General features: G+C 43.6%; 1 protein-coding gene across 2 annotated transcripts in view; it reads right to left on the bottom strand.

The window, feature by feature from the left end:
• The window catches only part of VTCN1 (V-set domain containing T cell activation inhibitor 1), a 56688-nt gene that overhangs the window by 7614 nt on the left and 23456 nt on the right, over positions 1 to 25618 (bottom strand). For both annotated transcript variants that reach the window (XM_080801167.1, XM_080801166.1), the window contains exons 2-4: positions 16627 to 16691; positions 4856 to 5203; positions 1502 to 1780 (exon numbers count right to left, since the gene is read on the bottom strand). In XM_080801167.1, coding sequence (XP_080657293.1) covers positions 1502 to 1780; positions 4856 to 5203; positions 16627 to 16691 — 692 coding nt within the window. The remainder of the gene's footprint in view (positions 1 to 1501; positions 1781 to 4855; positions 5204 to 16626; positions 16692 to 25618) is intronic.

Here is a 25618-nt window from a genome sequence, read left to right as displayed (position 1 = left end):
TGGAGAGCTGGACACAACCAACTGAGCCACCCGGATGCCCAAATATATCACATTTAGTTTATTCATTCATCTGCTACAGACATTTTGGGTTGGTTCCATCTCTTGGCTATTGTGACTCATGTTGCTATGAACATGGGTGTACAATTATCTCTTTGAGAACGTGCTTTCAATTCTTTGGGATATATACACAGATATGGTATTGTTAGATCATATGGTAGTTCTATTTTTAATTCTTTGAGAAATTTCCATACTATTTTCCATAGCAGTTGCAACATTTTACAATCTCATCAACACATGCAAAATGTTCTAATCTCTTCATATCCTCACCAATACTTGTTATTTTCTGGTGTTTTTTTTTTTTTTTTTTAAATAGTAGCTATCCTAATGCTTGTGAGGTGATACTGTGATTTGGATTTGCATTTCTCCGATGATTAGTGATATCAAACATCTTTTCATATGTTTGTTGGCCATTTGTTTATCTTCTTGGAGAAATGTCTATTCAAGGCCTCTGTGCATTTTTGTAATTGGGTTATTTGATTTTTTTGTGGTTAAGTTGTAGGAATTCTTTATGTATTCTGGATATCAGATATATGATTTGCAAATACTTTCTCCCATTTCATAGGTTGCCTTTTCATATATGTACTTTTAAATTAAAAAGTAACCTGACAAAAATATGATTTATTCAGTTAAATTCAGCAAACATTTATAGGGCACTTAAATGTTCAAGGTATTCCACCTGGTTCTGGGCTTGATATAAAACAGCAGTTCTCCTGACATACTCCTTCCACTATAGACTGAATTTAATTTAGCTGCAGTAGGGATGGTCTTAAAAGTCATAATCCAGTCTGTACATTTTCCTGACACTAGCTCAACCCTAGCTTTTTTATACACTGAAGCAGAGAAACTAGGGTGCTGGGCCTCTTGGAGTCCTACTCTTTTAGTCTGGGAGGCCAGTTCAATCTGGAGCTTTCTGACTAATACTGGGCCAATATTAATGGGATCGTGAGCCAGTTCTAGATGGGCTGAATAAGTCGGAGTTGGAGCCTAAGATTTTTAGTCTTCAGACCGAAAGTCTTCTCAAAGGCAGGCTAGAACCAAATCAGTTTTGGGTGGGGGGCTTGGGACATAGATCACCAACTGAATATATCAAAGATGTCAAATGATTGTCATTTTCCCCATTGCTTCACCAAAGGTGTCCTTTTGAGTTAGACAGGGCCACAGAATCCTGAGCACCGATCTCTAGGCATCCATCCGCACCCAGTCAATGAGAAGGCTTAAAAGATGAAGCCTCATTGTGATTTTTGACCTATATTCCATAAATATTGTTTTGTGTTAGTCTTATGTAATTCAGTCCCAACTGCAATTGTGATCAAGTTCTCCATGAAGAGGACTGTCAAGCTTTCTACGCCCCAATACATAATATATCTGTTAAACCAATTAGATTTTAATTTGTATTTGATTTAAGCCCAATAAACCATGCAAAAAGTGTGGAGAAACCCACCTGTCACTTTGATATCCCCTGTGGCTTTGGCAATGTTGTTCTCAATCATACAGGAGTATGTGTTGTTGATTGTGACATTGTAGAGCACAGACACAACCTTCATGGTCACATTCTCAGAGTTCAGCTCAAAGCTGGTATTGGAGACCTCTGAGAAGTTGGCTCCCTGGTCAACTTGGGATGCCCAGACCACTGTAGGCTGGGGGAACCATCGGGGAGCCTCACACCGTAAGCTCTCTGAGCTGGCATTATAGTCCACATTCACCTCTGGAATGCTGAAGGCTGCAGGGATGAAAGTCAAAAGGGACAGATATCAAGGTCATACAGATAAAACAATATAGCTTTGAAGAGCTAGGTCTTAAAAACACATCTTTCCACCACTGAAGTGACTCAGTACTTCCCCAATGGTCTGCCTGTGTATGGCCCATTGTATTATAGATGCAAATAATGACTTGTACAACTCTTTGACAAAAATCACAAACTCCAAGGACCTAAGTTCTAGGTGTAATTGTTATAACAAATTTCTCCAACTAAGAGGAGTTCCAGTTCATCCCTTAAAGATAAGGGATAAAGTTGGTCACAAAATTTTATTCCTTAAGGATTTGGGGCATTTTCTCAGGCACCTGTGAAGCCTCTTGGATGTTATGTATTTTTCTGCCTGGAGGATAAAGTTAGGGTGGGGAGGCAGAGGGAGAAGGAAAAAACAAACAGCATTCACCCGTCACCCACAGAAATTCCATACACAGGACTTGTCATCACGGGGGTTTGGATTTTGCTTGGGTGGAGGCTCTCCAGCCCTGGTATCCAGGGGTAAAGACAGTCATTTTTTTTCTTCTAAGATAATCCTCCTTACTGGGGAGGTACATGAACTTTGAAATTACGACTAGTTTCCTCTGATATCCAGGCAATGAGACATTTGTGGAAAAATGTTAAGACCTGGACTTTTGACTATAAAATGCTTATTATGCCAAAAGGCAAGATCCAAGTTATTAATTTATTTGGCACTTTCGTTTGCCTGGGACTGTGCTGGGACTGAGTGAGTGGTGAAAGGAAAGCCTTGATTTGCCCTTAGAGAATCTTCCATGTAGCAGGGGAGAGGAGACTCATCTGCTCACAGCAGGCAGGGAATGAACTCCTGGGAGATGATGTAAGGAGCTGAGTGTACATGACAATGAACCACCATTTATTGAGGGTGCATTTCTTGCCAGGTGCCAAATTCCAGACATTATTTCATTTGATCCTCCCTACAGTTCTAGGGATCTGTCTTATTATCAGCATTTAAAAAACAAGCTTTTAATTTTGGAATGATTTTAGATTTACAGAAGCATTGCCAAGATAGCACAGAGAGTTCTTATATATACCTCATTGTTTTCCCTAATGTTAACATCTTAACCATAGTATATTTGTCAAAACCCAGAAACCATCATTGATATATAACTACTAACTCATCTCCAGACTTCATCTGTATTTTATCAGTTTTTCCACTCATGTCCTTTTTCTTCCCAGGATCCCATATTGCATTTAATTGGCTTGTCCTCTTAGGATCCTCTGGTCTGTGTCAGTTTCTCAATCTTTCCGTGTTTTTCATGATCTTGACGGTCTGAGTGGTCCAGGTCAGGCATTTTGTCGTTGCCCCAACCTCTACTGGAATTTGTCTGGGGTTTTTCTCATGATTAGATTGGGGCTATGGGTTTTGGAGAGGAAGGCCATAGAAGGAAAAGTGCCCTTCTCATCATATCACATAAGATTGCATACTGTTGACATGACTTATCATTGACGATGTTAACTTTGATCACCTGGCTGAGGCAGTATTTGCCAGGTTTCTCTGGAAGCTGGACTTGACTAAGAAAAACACACCCGGAATGTGGTCAAGGGGGAGGGAGGAAGTACTAAGCTCCACCTCCTGGAGTGGGGAGATCTAAATACATTATTTGGAATTTATCTGTAAGGAAGATTTGTGTCATCTCCCTCATGTTTATGGAAGTTGATAAAGTTGATCACAAAATGTTCATGTGTATTTATTTTATACTTGGAGTTTTCATTTACTACCATGCTGTTTGTTTTGTTGCTCAGATTGTTCCAGCTTTGCCATTGGAAGCCCTTTGAGTTGGCTCCAGTGTCCCTTTGACATGACCCTATTAATCCCCATTTGAAGATGAATAAACTGAGGGTCAGTGAATTTGCCTTACCCAGGTCCCAGTACTTGCCCAGGTCTGGCTCTACATCTGTGCTTTACACCACTAGAAACACATGTTATAAAGTGTCCAAGGAAGGCCTGTGTAGACTAGTGTAGGCCAGGAGGCCTCAGGATACTTTCTGCCTGTTTTGTAAGTCCTTTCTTAAATGCCAGATTCTCCATGGGGGCTCTCCAGTCCCTTCCCTCCTATGCATCTGGACATGATCCCTCTCCCCCTGCATCCCCAGATTACTCTGCATTTCTCTTAAAGCATTTGATAGACTTTACCAATTATGATAGGTATTTACCTATTTTTCTTATCTCTGCCCCAGCCCTCAACTCTATAAGCTGTGTTCTATGAGCTCTGCAAGAGGAGGGACCATCATCTGGTTTTCTTTATTGTTTTTTTACTCCTCACAGTACCTAACTGAGTTTCTTTCTTTCTTTCTTTTTTAAGATTTTATTTATTTATTTGACAGAGAGAGAGAGAGAGATCACAAGTAGGCAGAGAGGCAGGTGGGGGCGGGGGCGGGGGAAGCAGGCTCCCTGCTGAGCAGAGAGCCCCAGGCAGCGCTCAATCCCAGGACCCTGAGATTATGAACAAGCCGAAGGCAGAGGCTTTAACCCACTGAGCCACCCAGGCGCCCCAGTCTGAGTTTCTTATACATAAAATTCACCAAGCTGAGTTGATAAGGAAGGGTGGATTTCACTGGGGGAGGATTAGTGAGTTTGTGGAACAATAATGTTTTTGGTTAGTTCCCTTTGAACTTCTCCTAAAATGGGTTCCATTGCCATGAGTCCCTGGAGGTACTGATTTCAGACTTGGGCTAGGGCCTGCTTAGCATAGAACAGTCTCAGGCCAGATCATAGGTTTCTCTTACCAGCAACAACAAAGGCGGTATACCATAAAGGAGACCACATTTATTTTGGTAAAATATTTCAGAGAATATACCTGAAAATCCAGAGAAGACTAGAGTCCAGAACAGAAGACTTAAGACCTAATCTTATAAGGGGCTATTTTTGGAGTGGGTGTGGGTCTTGGACAGCAAGGATGGCTGCTGGCAAGGATGGTCTTTGTCTTCTTGGTCACTCTTGAGGATAACATATTTCAGCAGCAACCCATTGTCTTTAGCCCCAATACCTTTGGGTGCTCTCTTTCCCCCTTTCCAAAAGTAACTCACCTCCAGTTTTATACTCAAGATTAGCATTCCCCTTGCCTTTGGAGGTGATGATGTAACATTGGTAGGTGCCAGCATCTGTGAGTTGCACGTTCTTCAGCCTCAGAGAGGCATTGCCACCTATCACTTGATCAGCAAACACTGCTGTCCGACCTCTGAACATTTCATCTTGGTCTGACAGGTCGTCTTTGCCTTCTTTGAACTCATGTACCAAGCCTATAACACCTTCCTTCAGCCACTGTATCACGATATCAGAAAGTTTGATGTCAGGTTCAAAAGTGCAGCTCAGGATTCCATCCTCCCCGATATTTCCTGCTGAGGTCAGAGTAGTGACTGTAATGGAGTGTCTCCCTGCAATTCAGGAAGCAAGAGTCAGCGCCCAGGGAAGTTTTCGAATGTCTACAGCCAAACCCTTCGTTACCAAAGGCCAAACAGAGACTTCTGTAATAAACTGGAAATATAGAAGAACAGGAGACGCATAAAAAAAGAAGACATAAGAATAGAAAGAACAGGAAGACAGCAATCTTGAGTCTACAGCAGATCTGCTCCTTGAGAACAAGCAACCCAGCCCTTGAGAGGCACCAAGGAGAGAACATATTGGACTTGGAGTTTGAAGATGAGAATTCAAGTCCTGGCTTTGTCACCTGATAGCTGTGTGGCCTTGAAAAAGTCATGTAACCTATCTGGGTCTCAGAAAGATGGAGGCAATATTATCTGTCTTACCTACCTTAAAGGGTTCCTGTGAGGTTCAAATCAAATGGATGTGAACTTGATTTGCAAACTGTAATTACACACATAAGGTATTGTTATTCTTAGTTAACCAGAAGTGGCCCAGAAGTGAAACCTCATGCTAACTAAATGGACTAGCAATTTGGAAGAATGCTAAATTCTAAAGGGCTATTACTTGTATCTCCATTTAAATGGTGAAGAAACCAACGACAAGATAAGTGTCTTGGTCAAGAGTATAGTAAGAGTGGGGTGCCTGGGTGGCTCAGTTGGTTGAGCTACTGTCTTCAGCTCAGGTCATGATCCTGGAGTTCTGGGAGAGAGCCCCCCATTGGGCCCCCTGCTCAGCAGGAGGTCTGCTTCTCCCTCTGCCCTTCCCCCTCTCATGCTCTCTCTCAAATAAATAAAATCTTTAAAAAATAAAAGGGTATAGTAAGAGTGATGGTATAATGAAGAATGGTAATTAAATTGATTTTTGGCTTAAGATAGAAGTCACCTCCTTCTCTCCAAACATACCTAGAAATATTAATTACGATGCCAGCCATGTCCACGACCTCTCCCTCAATTGCCCAGTGGATGGCCTGGATAGTCTGTGAAGCATCGGCCAACTGTTCTTTCCTCACTGGACACTGCTGGCTGGGGATGCCTACAGGAGGGTGATTCAATTAACTGAATCTTCTTGAGAAGCTCCTTCTGTGATTGGATATGCAGTGAAGGAGAGGAGGGGTATTTGAGCCCAAGACGAGAGTGGAGCAGTTGGAAAGAAGTATGGGGGAGAGAACATGAGAGAGAAAGATGAAGAGAGTCCTCAGAGCTGTCTTAGATCCCAAGGATTTTCAAGTCTAGTTCCTGTCTCAATTTCTGAGTATCCTTTACACAAACACTTTATATTAAAACAGTCTGCACAAACTTCTCTTTCTTACAACCCAAAAAGTCCAAATTGATGGGTCCTGAGTACTTCTCAACTGCACTTCTTAGCTTCCTTATTGCCATTCCTGCCTCTGATCTTTGCCTCCATCCAATCTATTTTGTAAAATTGCATTAATCTTACAGGTAGACCTTAAAATACAATCTGGACGTGTCAGTTTTATAATCACTAATCTTCCACGGTTCCCAAGGGCTGGGGACTGAAGTTCAGACGTGCTAGCATGGCCTTCAAAGCTAAATGCTTCATGGCACAAATAGTGCAGGGCACATAGTGAATGCCCCATAGACATTGGCTCTTACTGCTACCTTTCCAGCCGCATTTCCTACCACGTCCTTTCATAGTCTCTACTGCTTATGGATATCAAGTGGTTTATTGATTTTCTGCTTTCACTGGAAAGATACATAAGCAAAGCGTACCTGCTATTTTTCAGATTTCAGAGATAAACTTTATGAACATAAGGATATTCTTGGGGTTTCACCCCAAGGGACTGGAACTAATTGGCTCCCAGGCCTTTGTAAAGTAGGTGAAGGTAATAGATTAGGGACAGAGCTGGAGAAGCTAAGCCAGATGGATTTATATGAGAAAGAACAGAGAGTTGTTAATGGGAGAAAAATCATAGGTTAAAAAAGAGGCAGAGGAAACAAAACCTGTGCATACGGTGGCTTGGGAGAATGTTTTGGGGGCTTCAGAGTGTGGGGGAAGAGGGACTTTGGAGCAGCTGCCATGCACAGTGGCTATTCACATGGGAGATTTGGGAGAGAAATTATGAAAGAGGATAGGATGAGGTTTTGCTGTGTAATATGAATGCAACACACCCCATCCTCTGCCTTAGCATTTTTCTGAACATGCTTTAAAGATTTAATTTGCTTTTCAATTATTTTTACTTGACAGACTAATATCCAAGACATTCCAAGCTAGTACTGGTTATACAATTATACTATGCTTCTTCACACCCCTGTTCATCCTGCACCTACAATTTATAGTTCCCTCCTCTCCTTTATCACCAGTTATCCAAATTCTACTTATATTCAAGGCTGTTCAGATGGCAGCCCTTGCATGAAACACTCTTTTGATCTGCCAAGACAAAATTAATAGATTTTCTACTCTCCCGTAACACTTTCCCTTGCCTTTATTATAGCAGCTGTCCCCCTCTACCTTGTGTCTAGTCTGGCCCTGGCACAAATTTGTAAGCTTTTCAAGGACAGAAACTGTCTTAATGATTTCTGTAAGTCGTCTAATGCTACGATGGTTCACTGTATATGTCAACCTGAATGAAGCCCTGGGATGCCCAGACCTTTGGTCAAACCTTCAGAGGTATCTGTGAGGATGTTTCTGGATAAGATTAACACTTGAAGCTGTAGACTGAGTAAAGGAGATCATCCTCCTTAATATGGGGGAGGGGCTCATCCAATCAGTGGAAGAACTGAATAGAACAAAAAAGCCTGAGTGAGAGGGAACGCCTACTTCCTGACTGCTTTCAGCTGGGGTGTTAGTCTTTTTCTGCCTTTGGACTGGAAGTGAAACTGTCTTCTTGGATCTTGAGTCTGCCAGTTTGGGGACTGGAGCTACACCCTTGGCTTTCCTGGTTCTCAAGCCTTTGGACTCAGATTGGAACTAGACCATCCGGGTCTCCAGCTTGCAGACAGCAGATCTTGGGATTGTCAGCCTCCATAATCATGTGAGCCAATTCTTTCTAAATATGTATCTCTCTCATATCACACACACACACACACACACACACACACACACACACACACACACACACAAAACTATTGGTTCTGCTTCTCTGGATAAGCCCGACTAATATGAATTTCAGTACTGAGAAGTGGGGTGCTGGTGTAAGAGGTACCTAAGCATGTTGAAGAAGCTTTGCAGCTGGGTAATGGGTAGCAGCTGGAAAAGTCTTAAGGTGCGTGCTAGAGCTAGGGATGTTAGGGTTGATTCTGGTGAGGTCTCAGGTGGAAATGAGGAACATGTTATTGGAAACTGGAGGAAAGGCCAATCTGTTATAAAGTGGCAAGGAACTTGGATGAACTATGTTCTAGTTTTTGTGGAAGGTGGAATTTACAAGTGATGGAATTGGATATTTAGCTGAGGAGGGTCCTGCAAAGGTTGGAAGGAGTATCTTGGTTACCCCCAACTGCTTATAGTAAAGTGTGGGAAAGGAGAGAGATGAATTGAAGAAGGAATTGTTAAGTAAAAAAGAACCAGGGATGCCTGGGTGGCTCAGTCAGTTAAACAGCTGACTCTTGGCTTTGGCTCAGGTCGTGATCTCAGCGTCCTGGGATCGAGCCCTGAGAAGAGCTCTGTGCTCAGTGCAGAGTCAGCTTAAGGATTTCTCTCCCTCCCCTTTGCTTCTCCCCCATACTCCCTCAAACAAGTGCTCTCTCTCTCTCCCTCTCTTAATAAGTAAGTAAATATGTCTTAAAAAGAAAAGAACCATAACTTGAAGATTTGGAAAATTCTCAGCCTATCCATATTGAAAAAAAAAAAAAAAAAGAGAGAGAGAGAAATCTGTTCTGGAGAGAACAATCGGGGTGTGGCTGTACAGCCATTTGTTAAGGAGAGCACGGGTGCTACTCCTGGGCTTAATCAGCTACCTCAGCAGAAGCCTGGAATAGAGATGGGGATTATACCAGCAGCAACACTACCAGTGGGGGTCAGAAAAACTAAACGAGACAGAACAAATGAGACAAAATGAAGGAAGGCTGTCAGGTTTCTTAGATCCTGCAGGACAGGACAATAGAGCTATTCAGCCATAAGTGTGAGCTTTTCTTCCAGAAAAGGGAAGAATAACCCTAAAGATGATTCAGAGATCATTAGGGCTCCTGGAAACCTCCTTGGTTTCAAAGGATGGGGGCCACCGCCTCTGTTCAACAGGCCAGAGGGCCACTGATGGTAGCCTTAGAGATGGGGCTACCTGAAGGCTGGGGAGGACTTTCCAGCCTCCAGAACTGTGAGAAAATAAATTTCTGTGTTTTTTAAAATTTTTTTATTTATTTTTTATTTTTAAAGATTTTATTTATTTATTTGACAGAGATCACAAACAGGCAGAGAGGCAGGCAAAGAGAGAGTGGGAAGCAGGCTCCCTGCTGAGCAGAGAGCCCGATGCGGGGCTCAATCCCAGGACCCTGGGACCATGACCTGAGCTGAAGGCGGAGGCTTTAACCCACTGAGCCACCCAGGCACCCCTTAATTTCTGTTTTTTAAGCCACCCAGTCTATGATATTTTGTTATGGCAGCCTGAGCAAAGTAAGACAAGTGCCTAGTGCTCCATTTCTACAAGGAAAAATAGTATTTGTTGAGTGAATGAATAAATGAATGAATGAATGGAAATCAGTAGAAATCAAAGCACTATTTGAGATAACAGTTCTCTCCAAAATGATTGTAGGCATAAGGAACATTCAGCAGGATTACCACAGCTAAATTTTGGAGAAATGTGAGCCTGTGAAAAGGAAGGCAATGAAAATAACAGAGATTCTCAATAAAATCATGGAGCAAACGTAACTGTGTTAGAGCAAGAATAAATTTGATTGTAGTTTATAAAGTGCCATTAAAGTTGAATTGAAAAATTACTTTTCAGAAAAAAAATACGTGATTAAAGCAGTTTATGGGAGGAATGAAATGGTAATGACATATCTTAGTTTGGTAATTTTGCTACTGAATTAATTTTAATGTGTTGGCCCTGAGCCCAAAGGTAGAGAATTTGCTGAAATATCTCTTCGAGAACTTAATGACTGAAAGTAGGCAAGTGTGGAGTGCCCCAGGGACATGCTGCAGGCTTGAGCCCATTTAAGGTTGCATTAAAGATGTGGCAGATGGAAGGAGTATCAAGTTGATTAAATCCTCTCCTCCCTTATCAAATCAAAAGGAGGAATAAAAGCCAGTGAGAACTGAAAAAACCAGGAGGACCTAGCCATTGCTTTGCACCCAGAAAGCAATCAATAAATGCTTGTTAGGTGAATAAATGATGATCAGAAGTGATTAAAAGAAATGTAATTAGCAAACAGCAGCAAGTATAATTGCTTCTCAAAAAAAAAAAAAAAAAGAAAGAAAGAAAGAAAAGAAAAGAAAAGAAAAAAAGAAATCTGTATTCAAACTTGCAAACAAATGGGCTCAAAGAACTATGTTCTAGGAAACGCAGTCTGGCCTGGTAGGATCCTCCAGGCCTCTTAACCACCAGTGGCTCTTGTTTGATTTGGTGAGCCAAAAGATTTTGGTTTTGAGCCAAAAGAACCCTTTTAAGGGCTCTAGGAGAGGGGCGCCTGGGTGGCTCAGTCAGAAGTGTCTGCCTTTGGCTCAGGTCATGATCCTAGGGTCCTGGGATTGGGCTCTCTGCTCAGCGGGGAGCCTGCTTCTCCCTCTCCCTCTGCTGCTCCCCCTGCTTGGGTGCTCTCTGGCATGCACTCTCTCTCTGTCAAATAAAATCTTAAAAAAAAGAAAGGCTCTAGGAGGTGAGTTCAAGGCAGTTACCTCATGAGAGAATTCTGTTAATTGAAACCAAGGCACAGATTTGAACTTTCAAGTCGGAAGACCCACCTATTTACTGAAAATGTATTCTCTAGCCCTGGAGGGCTAATTAGTATGACAGCTCCAGTTTGCAGGGGAAAAGAGGAGCAAGCTAAAATCCAGAGTGTTCTGTTTTCACAGGGGCTGAACGCTATTCAGTTGCCCTGTGCTGTAGGAGCAGAAATCTCTTGGAAAGCGAGGTTACAGATAATACAAGGCAAGAATTCTTCAGAGATTATGAATCTGGGATGTCCCAGTAGCACTGGATAAAACCTGGGAAATGGGGGCGCCTGGGTGGCTCAGTGGGTTAAAGCCTCTGCCTTCCGATCTGGTCATGATCCCAGGATCCTGGGACCAAGCCCTGCATCGGGATCTCTGCTCAGCAGGGAGCCTGCTCCCCCCCCCCCCGCCTCCTCCTGCCTCTCTGCCTACCTGTGATCTCTGTCTGTCAAATAAATAAATAAAATCTTAAAAAAAAAAAAACAAAAACACAAAAAACCTGGGAAATGAACTCTTCCAAGAGACCAAAGTTGCGTAAGACAAGTCCTGTCTCCCGCAGCCTACAGAACATACTGGGCATGTTCAACAGTGGGCACTCAGCACCTGCTGCTCTGTATGATGCTGGACATCATAGCACAAGGCTTAACGGGGGTCTCACGGAGGCTTAAGCCGACACCAGTGTGAGTGCCACACCTGCCCGAGAAGAGAGCAGGTTTGGGGGTAGTATTGCTTCTGTGAGAAGAAATGAGGAAGGATGCTGGGCCAAGCTCGAGGAGGGAACAATGTGGGAAGCAGCTGGTGTTTGAGAACAGGTGTCAGGCCCTCTGGGTTCAAGTTTCAGCTGTGCCACTCCCTGGATATGTGACCTTGGGCACGTTTTCTAACTTCATTTTGTCGTTTTTTTTCATCTGTAAAATGAGGATGTTAATGATAGTAGAGGCTCCCTCAGTCGGTCCCTGAAAGGACTAAATGCTACAACACAGGTAAAGAGCTTAACATAGTACCTGACTTGCCACATGTTAAATCTTAATGGTATCAAGGACCGTTGTTAACTAGAATCATTTGGAAAGTTTGCAGATCAGAGCAGCAGGAGGAAAGGAACAACTTTAGTAAGTGCTTCAGTTAAAGTGACTCGTTTTCAGGCTGGTAAGAACCATGAGAGGTGAGAATTATCATTCTACCCATTTTATAAATGGTATAAGGAGGCTCCGTGAGAGTAAATGGCCACCTACAGCCTCATATCTAGCAAGCACCAGATCCAGTATTGAACACGATCTTGTCTGGAACTAAGCCTGTCCTTTCTCCCTCGTTTGGCTGATAACCATGGCCAGACTAAAATATGCAGAGATTGGTATCCCCACGTTTTATGTAAAAATGAAAACAACTGAAGACCGTAAAATAGAAGAAAGGCCAACAGTTGTTTCTCAGATGTCTACAATTTAAAAAAATCTCTCTCTCTCTCTCTCTCTCTCTCTCAAATACTTTTCAAACAATTTGTTCAGTCTCCTGTTTTGGTGCCATAAACACATGCCTGCTTGGCTTATCCAGTGTCCAAAGACACAGCTTCTATTATGAGGAGTTTCCTGTGGCCTCCTGCCCTGGCCTCTCTAATTTCAAAGGAAGTCGGCCCTGGTATGTCCAGGAAACCGTGCAAGTTTTAGGAAGTGCTATATAAATGCGTTAATAATCACAAATTACCATTAATGGCACGGATGCTATTAATATAAAGAACAATGTGCCAGGTACTTCACACACGCTTTTCTCATTTAATTCCCACAACGGCTCTATTTTACCAGTGAGGAAACTTTTCTGGAAAGTTGTGTCCCAAAGGACACACAATTAGTGTCGGACCTGAGATTAGAACGTCTCTGTCTGATTCTTAAACTCTTCCCTTACACAGAGCCATTTGAAGTCATGGACTGGGCTAAGTAGGGTCGGGGGCCTTTCCACATTTCTCCCACCCTTCTCGAAGGGTCATTCACAAATGCTGTCCTATAAGTAGGGCTTAACGGGAGCCTCTCAACCTCTCTTCCAAACAGTCTACCTCAAATGTATTTTATGTTTTATGGGGTCTATATTTAGTACTTCTAAGGGGTAGGATGGCTATGAGGAGGTGGTATATATGGCCTGAGGAGAGTTTCAAAGAAATTGAATTTTTTTTTCTGTATTTAGGAATATCTCTATGTCTTTAAAAGCTGTGGTCTCAGGCATAATGCCTACAAAGCAAATCAGAAAACACCCTTCTCTGCCACAACCCTCTATGAATGTTATTACTGGCACAGGGTGGTGGGGAGGAGTGTGGGTTCTGGAAGCAAATTACCGGGGCTTGGTACTACTGTCCCACCTGCTAGCTGTGTGCAACCTTGTGTGAGTACTTACCAGGATGTAGTAATAATACTTATCTCCTATTTGTTGTGAATGGTAAATCAGATAACGTATGCCAAGTTATTTAGTACAATGAAGTGCACATTGGAAGGATTCAGAAGATATCATCATCATCACTTATGTAATATCATTTCCTTAATTTCACTGTCTTGTGTATTAAGCCAGCTAACATTTTATTGAATTTATCTGAAGTGTGATAATATGATGCTCTTAGGTAAGTGTTATGGTCTTTTTAATAAAAGCAATTAGGAAAAATCCAACTAAAGAGTGTTGAATTTAAATAAACAGCCCATTTTATCCATAACAACCAGCTTTTACCCCATGAAATAGGAAGGAGGTGGAAAACTCTTCATTGGTGGTAGGGTTTTAATATTATGGGGGGAATATTGCTGAACTGAATAGACTAGCTTTTAACTGTATATTTACCTCTCCAAACATCCATCCACTAGTCCATTCAAAAGGCACTTAGGGAGTACCCTCTGAGCATGTCTTCAGGAAACTGAGCTAAGTACCTGAGGTTACTATAGTTATTCAACAGGGAAAAGTGTGAGTGGCAAAGTGTTGACTTTCACAGGGAAGCTAGGACAATGTGAAAATTCTTGCTAGGGTAGTCAAAGCCCCTGACAAACAAAACATAATTCCAGAGGGGCCCTGGTGCCAAGCCATTTAGCCCTAGGCCCCAAAAAAGTTAGGCACTAAGATTTAGAATGAAAGACAAACACTGGGGTTTTAATTCAAGGTGGTATATAAGATCCAGAATAGGGTAAATTATAACTAAGGAAGAGTTAATTAAGCATTAATGAGGAAGGCACCAAAATGTATGCACTGATATCCTCAAAGTTAGCCCAAAATATTGCTTTATCAATATATTACTGCTAAAAATATACACACACATATTTTATAATATATATTTGTAATATGTGTATATATATGAGTGTATTAAAGTATAACGTACATAAAAATTGTACACATTGTAACTGTGCAGTTGGAAGAATTATCACAATTTCATCACCAATATACAATTATCACAATTTCATCCCACGTAACTACCACCCACACCAAGAACTAGAACTTTATTATTCCCCGGAAGTCCCCTCGCGCTCCCTCCTAACTGGCTACCCCCTCAGGCTTTCCCTGCCTTTCTAAGAGTAGAGATTCTTTTGCCTGTTTTTGAACTATAAATACATGGAATTATACAGAATGGACTGTTTTATGTCTGGCTCCGTCACTCCACATTATGTTTTTCATATGAACATGTACTCACTCTCCTCAGTCCCCAGGAAATAGAAATTAAGCCACAACAAGATTCACAGGACACAGAGCACAGAGGGTGAGGACACAGAGCACCGGCTCTCATATGCTTCTGGTGAAGAGTAAATTGGTAAATCATTTTGGAAAACTGAATGACGGTATCTACTAACAGCTGTTTATTGCCTTCCTTGGCATACTCTTTTCCAAAGTGCTTGTTTTAAGATTTTAGAAAAAGAAAAGATAGCAAAACAAAGCAGAAAGTGGGACGTTAATAAAGATAAAAGACAAAATTAATAGGAAAACAATCAGAGAAAGTAAAAATCAAACATAAACCCAGTTCTTTCAAAACTACTGTTCTGTTGACCTCAAACCTGCTTTATGATGAGACACACACACACACACACACACACACACACACCCATGCCCAAGATTAGCAATAGGTAAAGAGATGACAAAAAGGAAAATGAACTATAAAGGAATATTAGAATGAAACAGGCTAGTACATTCAGAAACAGATCCATATACATTTGGATACTTGATTTCTGACAAAAATGGCACTTGGCGAGAAGTTGGGGGAAGGGCAGTGGTTTTAACAAATGGCGCTAGGTCAACTGGAGAGCCACGTGGAACATGAGAATTTCGACCACTATCTTGCACCATGCTCAAAATTAATTCTGGATGCTTAACAGATACGAATGTGAAAGGTAAAACAATAAGGCTTCTACAAGATAATCCAGAAAAAAAACTCCTTGGCCTTGGGATAGGCAAACACTTCTTAACCTAACAGGTTATAAAAAGTTCCCGTATAACGGAAAAGATGGATAAAATGGACCAGATTGAAATTAAGATCTTCTGTTGATTGAAAGACATCAACATCACTAAGAGTGAAAAAGCCATAGAGAAGAGATTTTACATTATATATAACCAAACTGCTTCCAAGATATATAAAGAATTCCTACAAATCAAAAAGAAAAAGATAATCCAATTGAAAAATGGATGAAAGACAAAATAACTTTTTAAAAAAGATTTTACTTTTTAAGAAACCTCTACAACCAATGTGAGGCTCAAACTTACCACCCCGAGATCAAGAGTCATATGCTATACTGACTGAGCCAGCCAGGTGCCCCGAAATACCCATTTTTGATAAAGAAAGTGAGGAAGGGGACTAATGCCTTTTCCAGGCAAACATATCTACCATGTGTTTTCTTCATTCAGGCTTTGTGACCACGATTTGGTGGCAGCACACCCACGGCAGAGAAGAGGGACAGAGAGAAAAGGCAGACTATAAAAACTCAAGTTATAGAGTGACAGGGCCACAGACTAAGTTAAAATAGACATGTTGGCTGGAATCAGGTAGTTTAAGGGAAATGGAGCAAACAGGTTGCCTCAGAGAAGATAGCTGCTGGCCTAACTCAATGTGTCTTACTGGAGGTGGCTTCCATAACAGATGCTTCTAAGACGTGGTCCACACAGACAAGGAAAGATAAGACTCTTCCTGTCACTGACATCAGCTGCGCTCAGAAACTCACCATCCACGCACAGCGGCACCTGTTCCTTCCACTGGTCACAGCTGGTATTCTCTTTCCCTGAGACCCCTGTGTGCAAAGACCTGATGCTTCACTGCACAGGGATCATCCCTCCAGACCAACCGCAGGTAGGATGGCTCAGCCGCAGCCCTTTCTCCGGGTCGCCAGAGTGACCTCTGCAGCGCTGACTGGTAGGCAGAACTCTCTGATAAACAGCCCGTGGGGTTCTCTCAACTACCTGGTCACGTGGACATTATTTCCCCACCCTATCACGGAGGAAACGGAGTCCCGGGGGGTAAAACGTAAATCGAAGAGAGCAGAGCCAATGAGCAGAAGAACCAGTGTTCTGAGATTTTCTGCACTCTTTCCATTTAGCCCCATCGAGTGGTTGGGACGTAACGGCGAGGGGGGTGAGTGAGTGAGTCACAGGAACTCGAGAAATCACATACCTGAAATACCAAAACCGATGATAAGGGCAATGGCTCCAGCCAAAATAATGATGATGCTAATAACACTATGGAGAGATAGAGAAACAGGAAATTACTCTTCATTGCACTCAACATGCTGCTTTGTGACCGGGGTTCCTGTGTGTCTATCAGAGGTGCTCCTAAAAGCATCTTGACCTCTGTCTGCACCATGAGCCCTTTCGTAGAAAGTGGTGCCTTAGGCAGGATTCTCAACAATCCCCATCTCCCGGGGTGCTGGGAGAGATGAAAGGAGTGACCCCTTTATCTGACGTTGTGTGTCATCTGACTCCTATTTCCAGATTGTGAAAGACTCTGTACAAAGATCGTTGGGGCAAAACTGATGACACCTCTGCGGTGCCAGGCGCGACTTGAGAGGGATGGGTCCCCTACTCAGTCCGCACAGAGCATCGATGCCCATTATTGACCTACCTGTCTTGTCTCCTTCCATAGACTTTACACTGAGGACGATGGTCATGTCTTTGCCTATACCCACTCATCCCTAGTTCCCCGAACCCTCTCGATCCTCAATGGAACTTTGCTTTCTCTTATTAAGAAAGTAATACAAGGGCACCTGGGTGCCTCAGTCGGTTAGGTGTCTGCCTTCGGCTCAGGTCATGATTCTGGGGTCCTGGGATTGAGCCCCTCATCAGACTCCCTGCTCAGTGGGAAGCCTGGTTTTCCTTCTCCCTCTGCCACTCTCCCTACCTGTGCTCTCTCTCTCTGTCAAATAAATAAAATCTTTAAAAAAAGTAATACATATTTCCTACAGAGAGTTTAGAAAATACAAATAGGTTAAAAAAAAAAAAGGACACTAAAATAACCTGCAATTCCATCATCCAGACACAACCACGGTTAGCTTCTTGAGATGTATCCTGCCTTTTCTCAATGAACAGATTAACAAATGACATTTGGGGAAAAAAATAAGGAAGTAGTGTTTACATTTGCTGAGTGCTAGAATTATTTGGCAGACATGTTCTAGGCACCGTTTATGGATTATATCATTTATCTATTCAATAACCTTACGAGGCAAACACATTTATCATCTGCGTTTTACAAATGAGGAGATGACACAGGAGGTTAAGCATGCGTATTGGTCAGTGACCCAGCTGGGAATAGAATCTGTCTCTGGAATCTGCACTCATCTTCTCCCCGCACTGCCTCCCAAGAGTTGGGGGCACAGGGGTCTTCTCTAGGGGGACCCATGCTCCTTGAGGGGCACCAGCTCTAGATGCTGAGAGTGACTCAGGAACAGAAGGCCCACATCGGTGCTGTGGTGTTGGCAGAGCGGTTCCTGGGAAGCTGGCCCACTGCTGCCCGCCCTTGCCGCAGGTCCTCAGGCAGGTGTCCTGGGCCACACTCTCTCCCTGCTGGCAATTCACACAGTCCCCACACCCACACTGATGTTACTCAATAGCAGGACAAAAGAGAGGCACAGGGAGGCAAAGAATGATACCACAGAGAGAAAAGGGAAGCACAGGACATTTTCCTTTCTGCCCTGAATAGACTCATTGTACCCAGCTCCCCTTGGCCCAGGGATGGGCCCACCGGAGAAAAACAACAGACGTCCAAGAAACCATTTGAGTCAACAGTTTCCCTGGAGGTCAAGCCCTCGTGAGTGTAGCTGTAGGGGCAGCCAGTGAATTAGCCAAATGATGCTTCTAATGATAATCGGGTACCTGACACTGATTCTAAGAGGAGACTGTATCTGACCACTTCCCCTCTCTCTATACCTTGGGGCACCCTCAGTTCTCACTGCTCCAAGTGTGTGAGAACAGCTACACCATCTCAGCAAGAGGTACCGACCGCTGAGCCGGAGAGTGGACTTGACTTTGGGACCCCGGCTCTCGCTTACCTTCAATTACTTCATGTCTCTGAGACTCGGTTTCTTTATCTTTAGAATGGGAGTAAGAGTAATTCCTGCTTTACGCGCTCTGGAGTGTTAGGGGTTGAAGTGTGTCCCCTCCCCCCACCAAATTTACATTTGGAAATCCAAACCCCCAAGTCCTTCAGAATGTCACTTGATTTGGAAATAGGGTCTTTGCAGATGTAATTCATTCGATGGGGTCATATCAGAGTAGAGTGGGCCCCCAGTCCAATAGGACTGGTGTCCTCATAACAAGGGGAAATTTAGCCACAGACATGCACGCACACTCAGGAAAAACACTACATGAAGATGAAAGCTGAGATTCAAGCCACGGAACATCAAAGATGGCCCACAAACCACCGGGAGCTGGCAGGGAGGCCTGCAGCGGACTCCCCTTCCCCCTCCAAAGGAATTGACCCCGCCGACCGATGAGCAGACTGCTCATCTCGGAGCTGTGAGAGAGCGCGTTTCTGGTTAGACCACGTTTCTGGTTAGACCACCTGGTCAGTGGGTCTTTGTTATGGCAGCCAGAACAATGAATATAAAAGGGTTGTTTTCAGATCAAAGTAGATAGCAGCTATGTCATAATCTGTAAGGGGCTATTTATATATTGCTTTTTACCATCAAAAAGTTTACCTGCAGCTGTTTGCAATACATTCGTTATTAAAAGCTGATTTGGGACACCTGGGTGGCTCAGTCAGTTGATCATCTGCTTTCAGCTCAGGCCATGATCCCAGGGTCCTGGGATCGAGTCCACATCAGGCTCTCTGCTCAGCAGGGAGCCTGCTTCCCCTCTGCCTGCTGCTCTCCCTGCGTGTGCGTGCTCTCTCTCTCTTTCTCTGAGAAATAAATAAGATCTTTAAAAAAATAACAAAAGCTATGACTTAATCCTGGGGACTGGCAATATTAGAAACGTTATAGTATTTTGACACATCGAAAATACCACACACCGGGCTCGGGGCTGGTGTCCAATGAGAATTTTCTCCTTTGAGTTACCAAGTCCTGCTGAGTAGCTCCTTCATGTCTCTGACACCTCTTCATTCCTGTCTTCACTGTCCCCCATTGCCACCATGTCTCCCCAGCATTTTTCCAGTGCCCTCACAGTTTTCCTTGTTTGCAGCCTGGACGTCTCCTACCCAGTCCTCCCACTGCCAGCATTAGTGTGACCTTGGAATTTCTATACGGGATTAGCCGAGGGGAGACAACCTAGTGGCAAGATGAGGGGGAGAATAGACAGGCTGAGGTCCCAAGCGTGGCTCCCAGAGTGAGCCCACATGGGTTTGAGCCTCAGCGCCCCTGGCTTCAGCTGTGTTTCAAGTTCCCGTTCCTTCTTGTTCGGATTAAATGAGTTACCACAGCGTTACCCCAAGTTAGGTGATTTTCTAAGAGATTCTTCACTTAGAAGAGTGCCTAGTGGGGCGCCTGGGTGGCTCAGTAGGTTAAAGCCGCTGCCTTCGGCTCAGGTCATGATCTCAGGGTCCTAGGATCGAGCCCCGTGTCGGGCTCTCTGCCCAGCAAGGAGCCTGCTTCTCCCTCTCTCTTTGCCTGCCTCTCTGCCTACTTGTGATCTCTGTCTGCCAAATAAATAAATAAAATCTTAAAAAAAAAAAAAAAAAAGGAAGAGCGCCTGGCACCTGGGAAGCTTCAATAAGTACTAGCTATTCCCAGTCTTATTTTTCCGCTGTGGTGAGGTAACAAACATGTTTCTAAGTTAGAATATATGTTTCCTTGCTGGTGCCCATGGTGTGGGGATGAGCCCCCTGGTTCAGCTACTGAGCTCTTTGTAATAAAGATTACAAAACAGTAACAGAGTCAGCGTAGTCCTCTGCTTAAAACTTTGAGCGTCCTTCCATCTCCCCTGGGATAACGACTCACAGGGCCTCTCAAAAGGGTACCTTCCCTTCTCCCCAGTCTTTGCCTCTCCCCACATTTCCCCTCAAAGCATTGTAGGTCCTCCCTGCCACAGGCCTTCACATATGCCATCCTCCGCCCTCTCTCAGAAAAAGCAAAGACACAGAACTGATACCTGGCCACACACCAACAGGAGGGGGACAATGGAGCTTGTGTGGACCCATCAGAGCGGCCGAGCCCAGCTCCGTCCCCACAGACCCACATGCTTCCCTAATTGTGGAAGTGGAACCCTCCTGGCTACCAGCGCTTTCTCTAAGCGGGAATCACCTTGAGGTTTGTTCGGAGCTGCTGTTCCCTTGGGAAATAGCTCACCCTCTAGAGCCTTGGAAAGAGAAGCAGGAACTCTCAGAGCAGCCAAATTAAATAGTTCCTGTTTTGCTGCTTATTAATTTTTTAAAAAGCTGAATAAAATATTCACATAAGGTGTACTTACATTGCTTTTTGGTTTTTACTTTTCCAGAATAATTTCTGGTAACGATGCTGCAGGAAATTTTTAATGTGAAACTGTCTTTTAACCACTGCACTGGAATTCACAGGGCATATTTATTAGACACTCCTTACAAAGGGGCCCAGATGGAAATCAGTGCTTTTGGAAGATTTGTTCATTTAGGAAGCGTTTATGAAGTATTTATTGCATGAAAGATATTGTTGGGAGGACATTGTAGAGATGAAGTGTCAGCCCTCAAGGAACTTTTTTTTTTTTAATATTTTATTTATTAAAGAGAATGAACAGGGGGGAGAGGGAGAAGCAGGCTTCCCACTGAGCAGGGAGCCCAATGCGGTACTTGATCCCAGAATCCTGGGGTCATGACCTGAGCCAAAGGCAGACGCTTAACTGACTGAGCCACCCAGGTGTCCCCCTCTAGGAGCTTATAGTGCAACTGAGGTAAAACACACACACATGCATGTATAACATGCACAGACATGCACACACACACACACACAGTAATAACACAAGACACATGTGGTCAGGGCTTCAGTAAAGAGAGGAATAAATTCTCACAGGAATTCTATGGAGAAGGAAGTATTTTAAAACTGAGAGAATTAAGAAGAATCAAAGTGTATTTCCATGTTCAAATTTCAAATAAAGAGAAAGTCTTCACTGAGAAATATGTTTGGCTTATTCATGCTGCTGCATGCTCTCTAAGGCAGAAACCCAAAGAAAAGTGGCATTTTCTGCCACATGGACAGGGTTAGGACCCAAGCATCCTGCTCAGGGCTCTGGGCTGGGAGTAGGGGCCTTCAGGGGCTGCAAGACTCAGAGCCTTGCAGGGGATGGACTTGGATTCCACCAAACACGTAGTATGGACTCCCCGAGGGTGGCCTTGTTCAGTCCCCTCACGTGTCTTTGCTTCTGTTGCTGCTGCCTTGAAAGAAATCAGGCATGTATGTGTGTTCCAGAAAAGCCTCATGCTGTAGCATATCACACAGTAAAGGAGCTGGGCTTATGGGGAAAAAACAAGTTTAAGGGCAGACCACTCATGACCTAGGTGACTTTGTAATCGGTCTACTAACAGAAATAATACTGGTTATGTGGGGAGGTAACTCGGACCTCCAAAGCGGCATCTCAGTAGGGCCAGAAGCCCCTTCAGAGGATATTAAAAATGCACGGAAACAACTGAGCAGACACTGACTGAGGGTACTGTGAGTCTGAGTTTTCTGGAAAGGTGGACATATGGGAAGGTGAGCCTAGGACGGACTTCTCTGGGGAGGGAGCTCCAAGGGCAGATGTTTATTTAAAATTAAAAAAAAAAAACAAAAACCTAAAAGCCACACCAAGCCACAAAATTCCCATGTGGCAGGAAGCCACAAGGTCAGAAGCCTCCCCTCATCCCCACCCCTGCATATCTCCTCTAGATCTGTTTCCAAAAACAAGGGCTTTCTGGATCTGCTGTGCCATGTGTAGAGCACTATGTCTGGAAGACATAAAGCGCTCTTTGTTTTATCCAAACATTAATGGTTTCTATGTTCTCTAATTTCTGCCTCCTTCCCCAATGCCGGCAGAACTGAGAGATACCACATTCCTTCAGATCATCAGCTTACCTTCACTTGAATAAACGATAAATGATTAAGACTCTGAAAAGAAGATTGTTAGCACACCTATGATTAACCTGAATAAATTATACTTTTAAAGTAAATATGCTTTTTAAAGTGAAATATTTAAATTTATAAATATAAATATATAAATATAAACGTATTTTATATATTAAATAAATATATATACTATATACTATATATAATATATAAAAATAAATATAAATATAAATAAAAAATTTAAATTAAATATACCAAGCAGAATATTTGAGTAAATCAAGTAAATATTTGAATAAATCAAACATATTACTTTGTTCATAAACTAACCAAGCCACTGAGTTTATAAAGAACGCTGACACCGGAGACGTTTACTTCAGCCTATCCAACACGTTTCTCTTTTTTCACCCCATCAAAGGTGAAAAGAAATTATTTTGAAATACTATGTGGAACAGAGCATTGGGCTTTAAGGCAAAATTATCTATTTTCTGAGTATCGATTAGTACAGGTTTTAAGTTTCTGAGAGGCTTAGATTATTGTCTCCTCAACACTTTTCCCCCATCTCTATGGTCCCCTGCTTTATCTCTTTATATTGGTAAAATCAAGGCCAGTATTGATCCAGGGAACTGCGAGCATGAGCATTTGTGTGTGGTAAATGGAGGGTCAGGAATCAATTGGCAAAGAGGAGACTGTTATGTGGAACTTATGTAAGTGTGTGTGTGTGTGTGTGTGTGTGTGTGTGTGTCCTTCTGGGCAGCCCTGCCCTGTCACACTGCTCTCACGGAAGTGGAGAGCATGGCTTTCAGTTTGGGGAAGACATTCTAGAAAATTGTATGGGAGACACTCATGTGCTTTTGAGTATCATGTTGAGGCATCCTGTCTTCCTTCAAGCTGCTGCTGAGAAACATGACACGATATTCTGGGGGTCCTCCAAAACATAGGCCCCATGATTCCATCCTATCTGGGCCTCAATGCCACAAAACCAGGGAGACATGGCCAGCAAATGGATTACCTCTCGCTTGCCTGCTACTTCTGAATGATTGATCGTAATGGCCTCGGGTGTTGCATGGGAGAAGATTGCAAGGCTGCCTCGGGGCTCAGCGGTGGAGAGTGCCCCCATGATGAGAGACTTCTGAGTGAGTATGCGCGCCCTGTGAGTGCCATCTCTGGGCCAGCAGCAATATAAGAAAGGGGGCTTGAACTGGCCACTTGCCACCAACTACCACAGTCCTAGGCTAAGTTTATGGAAAAGTAATGACGGTAAAATGGCGCTGTTAGCGGACTCTCCTCTGTGCACGTTTTTGGCCTGCACTTTAAGAACACTGATGAATGTGTTTGCTTAGGACAGGGCTCCTCTGGCTCAGCACTGTGACTATCTGGGCCACATAATTCTTTGCTGCTGTGGACTGTAGGATCCCTGGCCTCTGTCTTTGCGATGTCAGCAATAGTCCTGCCCTTCTTGTGACAACCTAAAATGTCTCTAGACAGGTCGCTCTGGCTGAGAACCATTGATCTAAGAGAAGTGGGACCAGCGGTGGGAATGTGACTAGAAGACATTGCTTTTGAAGGGAAGTTGAAGGAACAGGGGTAGTTCAACTTAGAGGAGTCGAAATGTAGTAACGATCATTTCAGGAACTGAAAGGTGCCTTGGGGGCCTCTTCTCTATCACCCTGGAAGAAACGGAGGCAATAGGTCGAAGTTCTAGGAGGTTAGATTGAGATTCAGCATGCAGAGGAACCTTCCAGCAGAGCTCCCTGGTCCGGGTAGGAGGCTGCCGAGTTTCCACGGGACCTGTGCCTATGGGTGGGGGCTGAGTAACTACTTAGGGACAACAGTGGGGAAGGAAGTTTGGGGGCACCAGATAGGGGGTGGAAGAGTTTTGAAAGCCCCTTACGAACAGTGGGATGATTCCGTAATTCCATGTTCCTCGGCCTTCCTCTTGCCACAGTTGCGTGTTCTGCCTCCGCCTCCTAAAACCCTTATCAATAACATAGCAACGGCAGCTGATACTTCACGAGCGCGTGGCCTCATTTATCTCACTTAATTCCCACAACAACCCTATGAGACGGGACTATTATCTTTCTTTTTAGTGTTAAGGAACTCATCCAAGGGGTCACCCCTAGATTATTAAATTAGAGCAAGATTAGACTTCGGTCTAATACTCCATCGCCTTTGGCCTTGATTATTAAACTCTATGTTATATAAATCCAAAGTTCTCTAAATCCCAGGGTTCAAATCAGTTTCCAGGCTCATGTTCTATGCAGCTGTAACCTCTGGACGGACACCATGCCCGATTTTCCTTAGACTGAGGAAGCTCACCTCTCTACGTGGTATCTTTGCTTTGAGACTCTGGAAGGAAAGCCGAAAGGCAGAGTCATGACTCTGGAAAGTTACTACTTTCCACTACAGGTGGAAAAATACAGAATGTGAACACATAGACACCTTTCCCTAAACAATATTTGAATTTGCAGCAAACCATTCTATTTTATTCTTCGGCCCGCTCTATTTATAACTGTTCCCTGATTGCCCATGAAGCACGCGCTAGCATTTCATCAGCCTTGTGCACGCTGCTTTCCAGTGGCGCAAGCAGAGCGAGACAAAAGTCAATATAAGGTTGATTGCTAGTCTTTTCCTAATCATACCTGTGTTTCCCGTTCCTCCCTATTCTCACTGCAGAGCGGGGACGAAAAACCTTTCCAGAGGATGTCTCCAGCCGTATAACCGATCCCATTGTGTTTAATAACAAACACACTTGGGACTGTCGATGAACCTCCCATGAATGTCTCTCTATACGGTCAGAAAAGCCAGGCAGCCCTTGAGCAGTCTGTGTGGTCTCAACGGAAATAGCCTAATTGGAAGTCTTCCAAACCAAAGCTTGGGAGAGATTTCCAGGGGCGCTCACAGCACCCACAGTGAGATTGGGCCGCTAATAAGGACATCCTTGCCGTGATGGGCGGTTGTTTTCGGGCTGCTCTTCTCCCACGCACGGCCTCCTTCCCGCCTCGCCCTCCTCGCCCCTCCTGCTCTAGCCTGATCCAGAGGAGAGCAGGAGCACTGCTCAGTGACAGCCTGGTCATTTCTGAAATGGATGGGACAAAGAGAAGGTGCTTCTGTGCCTCTCCCCTTATCAGCTCCAAGGAGAACCTGGTGTTCTGTTCCTGGTGAAGC

The sequence above is a fragment of the Martes martes genome (assembly GCF_963455335.1).
Source record: "Martes martes genome assembly, chromosome: 4".
NCBI classification, from domain to species: Eukaryota; Metazoa; Chordata; class Mammalia; order Carnivora; family Mustelidae; genus Martes; species Martes martes.
This window is presented reverse-complemented; position numbering and strand designations above follow the sequence as displayed.